Raw genomic sequence first — 9,713 nt, 5'->3', positions numbered from 1 at the left:
TGGCCTTTGGGGGGTGTGTGTGTGTGGGGGGGGTGTTGGGTGTATTCACACAGTGTAAATCCAAAACAATGAGTACAGTATGACGTTGGCACATAGAGAAACTATAGGCCTAGGCCTACATTTCAGCCATTTATATTTTGAGAAATAAGGCTACATAACATTTTACCCATGATATTAGTAGTGCATTGTCATTTATATATTTGTTACAAAAATTTAGTACAGTGAATCATTTCTGTTTACAACAGTTTCATTCGTCCCTCATGCAGGGGTTTAAGAATACTGTGAAATTGTTAACGCATAGACAAAAAGGGTCTAAGAGGGTAGGATGTGCCTTTTCCCCTATAGGCGTACATATTCTACATGAGGGGTGCTGGTCACAGGGCCAGTTTTTCAAAATTCCTCCCTTTTAACGGGCTGAACAACAACAACATATTACACATTTATGTCTATATTCACATTCATTACACATTCATTTCTATATGCAGCCCGATGTCTCCTCTGCCGTGTCAATGAAGGCCTGTCACCTAACTCATTACAACTGTAAAACAAAGCCTGGGGAGTGTTAGTAAACTCATCTCAACTGTCCCTTCTCTGAAGGTTTTCTTTATTGCTCCCAAACCCAAGTTAACTACAACAACTTGACTAGGCTTTTGATCCCTCTGTCCTTCAAGCACTTGTGGTTTTCTCTATAGGATGTATTTACTCCAGGAGGAAAATGCGAATAGGCCAGATACCATGCCAAAATACATGCCTACTGTACACCAAGGCCAGCTACCATGCCAAATACATGCTGTACACCAAGGCCAGATACCATGCCAAATACATGCTGTACACCAAGGCCAGATACCATGCCAAATACATGCTGTACTGTACACCAAGGCCAGCTACCATGCCAAATACATGCTGTACACCAAGGTCAGCTACCATGCCAAATACATGCTTACTGTACACCAAGGCCAGATACCATGCCAAATACATGCTGTACACCAAGGCCAGCTACCAGGCCAAATACATGCTGTACACCAAGGCCAGCTACCATGCCAAATACATGCTGTACACCAAGGCCAGCTACCAGGCCAAATACATGCTGTACACCAAGGCCAGCTACCAGGCCAAATACATGCTGTACACCAAGGCCAGCTACCAGGCCAAATGCATGCTGTACACCAAGGCCAGATACCATGCCCAATACATGCTGTACACCAAGGCCAGCTACCATGCCAAATACATGCTGTACACCAAGGCAGATACCATGCCAAATACATGCTGTACACCAAGGCCAGCTACCATGCCAAATACATGCTGTACACCAAGGCCAGCTACCATGCCAAATACATGCTGTACACCAAGGCCAGCTACCATGCCAAATACATGCTGTACACCAAGGTCAGCTACCATGCCAAATACATGCTGTACACCAAGGTTAGCTACCAGGCCAAATATGTGCTTACTGTACACCGAGCATAGCAATCCTACATGCACACTAGTGAATAATGAACACAATGTAAAAGTATGGATATAGAAATATTTTTTATAAACATATAAAATAAATATAAAAATAGATCAAGTCACATACTGTATGTGCTAACATAACACAACCATTCTTTCCTGTTCGTAACTACCTACTTCATGAATCAACAGGAAAAAAAACTAACAAGAGTTCCTTGATTCTGCAGTGTGAATCCCCCAGTAGAGGACAGAGCTGCTTCACTCCTGAGTCTCCTGGTATCTTCCTTTCCAGGTCCAGCTCTGTCAGCAGTAAGGGGTTTCTATCCAGAACTGAAGTCAGGTACTCACAGGCTTTCTCTGCTTTATCAGACAACAACCTACACAAAGAGGAGAGAGAACAGCACATTATTTATGAGGGAGCCACATTTAAATAGAAATAAAGTTTTGATCATTTTTCGTGTGACAAGCAATGTAGCCTCTTATTGCAGATGGGGTCACCGGTGACCCTATTCACTATTTGCTGAAAATACTCAACTACATCATAACAACATTGCTATGACAGTACTGAGAGATGTAAGTAACAGATTAAGACAGAGCCATTACATTTTGGCGACCGTAAGGTTAAAACATAGGCGCTGTGCTAAGGGGTTAATTTAGTATGCTTGCGAGCAAGCAGAAGCCGTAGGCAAGCATACTAATTGTTCTCTGACAGTTTATTTAGTATGCTTGCGGGCATACTAAATGGTAGAATGTTCAGAATCCTGATGTCATAAGCCCTGGCAGTTAGAGTGAGATGTGACCCGTCATCGGTTTTTAAATAAAATAAAATAAACCACTTCACCTATCGACTAGGTAAAGGCTTCGTCAAGGAGGTCTTGGCCTCGACTACAAACTGTGATAAGATTATTTGCCAACTCTTAAAAATGTTTGAGAGAGAGCAGTTTTTAAAAAGCTTGAAAGGCACCTGAAACATCCCCCATACATGCTCCGGCCTACATACACACTCTCCCTCTCTCTCTGACAGACACACACACACACACACACACGCACACACACACACACACACACACGCACACACACACACACACACACACACACACACACACACACACACACACACACACACACACACATATCCTACACACGTGTGTGTGTGTGTGTGTGTGTGTGTGTGTGTGTGTGTGTGTGTGTGTGTGTGTGTGTGTGTGTGTGTGTGTGTGTGTGTGTGTGTGTGTGTGTGTGTGTGTGTGTGTGTGTGTGTGTGTGTGTGTGCATAAGCCACAAGCATACTAGTCTCTGTGGAAATGCAGTCTAGTTTTGTTTGTGATTTATTTTGGAGTCTGTAGTCACAATGGTAACAATAGAGCAGAACAAATTACAATAGTCAGACATTTATAGATAAAAAAGATGTTGCAAAGACGTTGTTGCCACGGCAATAAAAATAAATGGTGTGCAGAAAGGGGAAAAGGAGGTCCAGTGGTTCTCAATTATTTTCGGCCACCACAAATGCCAACTACACCTCATCATAAGCCAGTCAAGCCGTAGTTTGATCTATTGCATCTCTCTGGAAAATGTTTGCAATGCCCAACACATAGGCCTAGACCTTTCCCTAAGTCCATAATGTTTTTATTTTCTTGTGCTGTACACTGGAAAACATGCTCATACTACACTGAATTTTAACTCAACTACACACTCTCACCTGAGTTTGCACTTCTGATTGGTTAGTGCTGATGTAAGGAGCTTCACTCCAGAGTCTCCAGGGTCGTTTCCTCTCAGGTCCAGCTCCTCCAGGTGTGAAGGGTTGAGAGCTGAGGCCAGAGCAGCATATCCATCTCCTGTTATACTACAGCCTGGCAACCTGGTGGGAGAAGAGTTTATTGCTATTTAATATTATTTTCACTTGATACATTTGCCATGTCTCAGTGCACACATTTCAAGTTGAATGTAAAAGCTCGCACATCCAAGCGTTTGACCTGGGAGCAGGACCAATAAATAGCCAGATAAGAAAGAGAGAAAAGTCCACTACAATTATTATTGTTTTTTTACTGTGACATTTTGGATAGACTTCACAAAGGGTTCTACCTGAAACATCACATAAAAAATAAAAACATAATTATGAGCATGAAATTCTGGTTGTAGCAGACTTTTCTCTCTTTTTTATCAGTGCACACATTTAGCATTTGTGTGTGTGTGTGTGTGTGTGTGTGTGTGTGTGTGTGTGTGTGTGTGTGTGTGTGTGTGTGTGTGTGTGTGTGTGTGTGTGTGTGTGTGTGTGTGTGTGTGTGTGTGTGCACGCTTGCACACACACACACACACTCACACACACACACACACACACACACACACACACACACACACACACACACACACACACACACACACACACACACACACACACACACACACACACACACACACACACACACAATATTTCTAGTGTATAGGACTGCTCCTCTGCTCCTATTTCATCATCTATCTATCTCTCTCTCTCTCTCTCTCTCTCTGTCCCTCTCTCTCTCCCCCCCTCTCTCTCAATAGAACATGTCATTTTCCCTTGATCAGAATCTTCTACTTGCTTCAAGTAATACTGTATCTTCTACATCTGCTTGAAACGAGTAAAAAAAATATGATCAAGAAAAAAGTGACTTGTTCCATTGGCAGGGACTTTAAGCAAGTATAAAATCTACACTTCCAAAAGAAATGTACAAATTATTAAGGGATTTCTGTCCCCCTTAATGAATGTTTGAATAAATGTTCTGTAGTCAAAATTATAAAACACAAGGTTGGTAAGATTCAATTTGGGTTGACCTTTAGAAAAGGGGCACAACCATGAAATACACTTTGCAAAGATTACTTATTTTTAAATAGCAAAATGTCTAGGGATCAATGGTGAGTGTTTCAAGCGTGTGTGCATGCAATGTCAGTGTCAGTAATCAGTCACTCAGTCCTAAAGAGGGAGAAATGAAGGGGCAAATGAAGGGAGTGTGTCTATTTCCCACGGCCCACTGGTCCCACAGCCCACTGGTTCCACAGCCCATTGGTCCCACATTGCTTTTTTATTTTAATTTTTAGGCCCATTGGTCCCACAGACCATTAGTCCCACAGCCCAGTTGTCCCACATCACAAAGACTTTCAACATTATTTTTTAGGCTCATTGGTCCCACAGATTAGGACCGAGGCCTACAGTATAAGTTCCACAACCCAATGATTTCTGAGTAAACTAATAGCAAAAAAGGTATAAAGACATTTAACCCTTTACAGTGTGGCCTACACAAGCTAACCTTGTTTTTATAATTTCCTCAGCTCAGTTTTTTAGCTTCATTTCCAAAAGTAGAAAAGCACTACTACTAATAATAACAATATGTCTTTCATGGCTACTCAAATTGGCTTTACACAATAAAAAGTGGCCCATAATATATCATCACAGTCAGGTGTGGCGCACTTGAACAGTGTCATTCATGCCCCGGTGGTAAGCTGCCATAAAATAAAATATATTTATAGGATATATATGCTCTTAATGTAGTTCAGGAACATTCCCGGGCCTAAATGTGAATAATTTCTTAGAAATGTGGGAACATGAAGCAGCAAGAATATGCTGTGGGACCAATGGGCCTAAAGAATAATGTTAAAAGTATTTGTGATGTGCTGTGGGACCAATGGGCTGTGGGACCAATGGGCCTAAAAATGAATTAAAAAGTCTTAGTGATGTGGGACCAATGGGCTGTGGGACCAATAGGCCGTGGGAACATAGAGCTGACCCCCAAATGAGAGTGGAAGATGGAGAGAGAAAGCACGATTAAAAAAAAATACACCATGAACCAAACCAAGACCTAACCTCAGAGTCTCCAGGGCACAGTTTGGGTTCTTCAAGCCACTGCACAACTTTTTGACTCCAACATCTCCAATGCAGTTGCCACTGAGATCCAGTTTTCTGAGCTTTGATGATTCTTTGCAGAGGATGGATGCTAGTGTTGTGCAGCTCTCCTCAGTGAGCCCACAGCTATCAAGCCTGAAGGTGGAAACAGGCCATCAGAAACTAGAAGCCATAATAAAAGGATATTGATGCCGATTTTGATGTACGCTTGAGAGGGTAATGTGATGTAATTAGAGATGCACCGGATCCAAGATCCGGTTCCGGATCCGGCAGGATAATAGTTTTTTTTTTTTCAGGATCCGGGTCCGGCAGGATCTTAAGCAGTGGATCAGTTATCCGGTAGCATCCTAAAAATCAGGATCTGGTGCATCTCTAGCCTAGGCTTTTCAGTCAGTCTTTCACAACCCCAATCGCTGCATGGAGTGAAACCCCTTTTAGAAGCGGCCGTTGCAGACAGTGTGGCAGTTAGCCATTGAGTCTAAAAAATAGTTTGAGCCAACATAATAAAAAGGGCCCACGTGTGCGAGTAAGGTATGTATTTCACCCTTTCATAGGATCCGGTATCCGGTTCCGGATCCGGAAGGATATTAAGCAGTGGATCCGGTATCCGTCAGGATCCTAAAAATAAGGATGCGGTGCACCTCTAAATGTAATGCAACGTAATGTAGTGTATGTACTGCATGCTAGTGTTGTGCAAAATGAACCCAACAAAACATTTTATCATTTGTTCAACCAGTCATTAGATTTAGTTTACAGGTACATGCATTACTGTACACCAAGGCGCGTGCACGTGTGCACACGCACACACACAGTATGTATTTTAGTGTGCAGAACTGTAAAAATAAAGAAACAGAGATTTCAGGGACACATACTGTAGGGGTGACACCCTTTACAGAGCTTAAATCCCTCCTGCTCTTACACTTGTCATGCATGGAAAGCTTTCATATGATCCCGCCTCCTCCCCTTACGCCCCAGATTACATTTCACTATTTAGGCCTTTATAAATCATTCCGCTTAAAGTCCTGCTCTTACATTAGCCAAAGACAGAGACCAATGCCAAGCATCCATACATGCTAACTATGGAATATTATATAAAGACACATAATAACAAATGATATCTGTTCTAAGCCAACATTGCTTTTATTCACATCACGAATAAACACAGAAACACATTACACCACCAACTTCAGTGTCTTGACTCTGCAGTGTGAATCCTCCAGTAGAGCACAGAGCTGCTTCACTCCTGAGTCTCCTGGTATCTTCCCACTCAGGTCCAGCTCTGTCAGGGTTAAGGGGATTCCACCCAGAACTGAAGTCAGGTACTCACAGGATTTCTCTGCTTCAACAGACAACAATCTACACAGGAAGGGTAGAGAGCAACACAGTATTTATGTAGGAGACACATTTAAATTGAAATTAAGTCTTGATCATTTTTCGCGTGACAAGCAACGTAGCCTGTTATTGCAGATGGGGTCGGTGACCCTATTCACTATTTGCTGAAAATACTCAACTACATCATAACAACATTGCTATAACATTACCGAGAGCTGTAAGTACATTAAGACATAGTCATTACAATTTTGGCGACCGTAAGGTTATAACATAGGCGCTGCACTAAGGGGTTAATTTAGTATGCTTGCGAGCAAGCAGAGGCCTTAGGCAAGCATACTAATGGTTCTCCGACAGGTTATTTAGTATGCTTGCGGGCATACTAAATAGTAGAATGTTCAGAATCCTGATGCCATAAGCCCTGGCAGCTAGAGTGAGATGTGACCCGTCATCGGTTTTAAAATAAAATAAAATAAACCACTTCACCTATCAACTAGGTAAAGGCATCGTCACAGAGGTCTTGACCTCGACTACAAACTGTGTTAAAGGATAGTTCCGGCGTAAAATGAAAGTTTCACCATCGCTTTCCCATGCCACATAATGTATCTAATGATGAGCCATTCCGGGCAATGCCGCGCCGTTATGGAGTTAGCTTATTTTAAGCTTTTTGGTGAAAAACGCAGCCAACGCATCACGGCGGGGCCAATTATAAACCTATTCTTTTCTGATGTTTCCCCGCTATAAACAACTTCAAAAACGCTACACACTTCATCACAAAGGTCTCGTCAATCAAACCGAGGCACAGAGAATGTCATCGGACCACACAATCTTTCACTGGCCAGTGTTTTCAGAGGTGTCTCACTGTTGCAACTCTCTGACCCGGATGCAGGCTACTCAATCAGGTGGCTAGGTAGGCTAAACATGGTCCGCGGTTCGCACCGGCTACGACCGTAAAATGAAAAGCTGGAACCCCGACCGTTTTCACCGACTGCCACTGTCTAAACCAGCCATATTACGGGAATGGCTAATAACATTAGAAGTGGACGAAACTGGCGTAAAAACCCGGAGGGATCGCTACTACCGTGTGTGCAGGCAGCAGATTTGAAGAGTTGCATGGAGAGTACAGGTAGGCAGACTACTCTTACAAAGTAATTGCAACACGGTATATATTATAACATGGATTCAGCTTTGTAATAACACACCACTGGTGGTGTACTTACATCTGTAAGAGTACTTCTAGTACGACTTTATAAATTCCTCCAGCCCTCCTCCGTTGCGTAATGGTCCTGACCTTGCGCGCCCTGGCATCCGGGTCAGAGAGTTGCAACAGTGAGACACCTCTGAAAACACTGGCCAGTGAAAGATTGTGTGGTCCGATGACATTCTCTGTGCCTCGGTTTGATTGACGAGACCTTTGTGATGAAGTGTGTAGCGTTTTTGAAGTTGTTTATAGCGGGGAAACATCAGAAAAGAATAGGTTTATAATTGGCCCCGCCGTGATGCGTTGGCTGCGTTTTTCACCAAAAAGCTTAAAATAAGCTAACTCCATAACGGCGCGGCATTGCCCGGAATGGCTCATCATTAGATACATTATGTGGCATGGGAAAGCGATGGTGAAACTTTCATTTTACGCCGGAACTATCCTTTAAGATTATTAGCCAACTCTTAAAAATGTTTGAGAGAGAGCAGTTTTAAAAAAGCTTGAAAGGCACCTGAAACGGGAGCGTACCTATGTTCCCACGCCCCATTAGTCCCACGGCCCATTGGTCCCACGGCACACTGGTCCCACAGCCCATTGGTCCCACGTCACTAAGACTTTTTTTCATTTTTTAGGCCCATTGGTCCCACAGCCCATTGGTCCCACATTGCTTTTTTATTTGAATTTTTAGGCCCATTGGTCCCACAGCCCATTGAAGTGTTTGTGATGTGGGACCAATGGACTGTGGGACCAATGGGCTGTGGGACCAACGGACCTAAAATTAAATTAAAAAATCTTAGTGATGTGGGACCAATGGGCTGTGGGACCAACCGGCCGTGGGAACATAGAGCTGACCCCCCTGAAACATCCCCATACATACTCGCACCTACACAAACACTCATATCTCTCTCTCTCTCTGACAGACACACACACATACATATCCTACACACGTGTGTGTGTGTGTGTGTGTGTGTATGTGTGTGTGTGTGTGTGTGTGTGTGTGTGTGTGTGTGTATGTGTATGTGTGTGTGTGTGTGGGGGGGTGTGTGTGTGTGTGTGTGTGTGTGTGTGTGTGTGTGTGTGTGTGTGTGTGTGTGTGTGTGTGGCATGGTGTGCATGTGCATAGGCGCCGACTTTTGTTTATGCCCGTGGGTGCTCGTGGTTCCCAACAGGGGGTCGCGACTAGAGGTGCTCCGATCATGATCGGCCGATAATGGCCAAAAATAGCCTGATCGGTGATCGGAAAAACATGCTGATCAAAATACCGATCGATTAAATTCCTCGTCACGCAACCATTTTGCCTTTAGGCTACACCTGGCGCTGCATGTAGACGCTGGCTCTGCACAGCTGCTGCACCAAAAGAAGGCATCTTTGCTTGTCTATAACTTCTCGGCATTCCCCCCTTTATTTTCACCATTCATAATCATATCTGCATCAACAATGATCTGACTTTCCGATCCATTCGCCGTTTACCTGACACTTGTCAGTCAGATGACTTGTCAGTCTCGCCATGTTCGCTATTTTGAGTTACAGCCTGTATGGAAGTTGCCAGTCAGCACGCAACAACTAAAAGTTTCCAAAACAAACATATCAACGGTATTGTTTTTAAAGTTGTAGCCTAATTGACAGCCAGTGCATTAGTCGCTGCCAAACAGCAACAGAGTGAGAGAGGGAGAGTGGACGGTTGTTTTGTGTATAGAAGAATTTCCTAATCAAGGGTTTCAGTTTCAATGTAATTTGCAATTGACTACTCCTCGGCAGTTAGCCATTTTATGTTATAGCCTGTGTTGTTGCCTCGGTCAGCACGCGACAACTTCACGTTGTCAGCACAAACATGTCAACATTGTTTTCAAAGTTGTAATT

General features: G+C 43.4%; 1 protein-coding gene across 1 annotated transcript in view; it reads right to left on the bottom strand.

Moving 5' to 3' along the window:
• Positions 1–406: 406 nt before the first annotated feature.
• Positions 407–9,713, bottom strand: part of LOC134443778 (NACHT, LRR and PYD domains-containing protein 3-like) — a 24,448-nt gene continuing 15,141 nt past the window's right edge. Inside the window, exons 6-11 of the mRNA XM_063193372.1 lie at positions 6,774–6,788; positions 6,500–6,575; positions 5,285–5,449; positions 3,149–3,307; positions 1,798–1,826; positions 407–414 (exon numbers count right to left, since the gene is read on the bottom strand). Coding sequence (XP_063049442.1) covers positions 407–414; positions 1,798–1,826; positions 3,149–3,307; positions 5,285–5,449; positions 6,500–6,575; positions 6,774–6,788 — 452 coding nt within the window. The remainder of the gene's footprint in view (positions 415–1,797; positions 1,827–3,148; positions 3,308–5,284; positions 5,450–6,499; positions 6,576–6,773; positions 6,789–9,713) is intronic.

Source organism: Engraulis encrasicolus, unplaced genomic scaffold, assembly GCF_034702125.1.
Source record: "Engraulis encrasicolus isolate BLACKSEA-1 unplaced genomic scaffold, IST_EnEncr_1.0 scaffold_36_np1212, whole genome shotgun sequence".
Classification (NCBI taxonomy): Eukaryota; Metazoa; Chordata; class Actinopteri; order Clupeiformes; family Engraulidae; genus Engraulis; species Engraulis encrasicolus.
The sequence above is the reverse complement of the archived record's forward strand: the minus strand, read 5'-3'. Positions and strand labels throughout refer to the sequence as shown.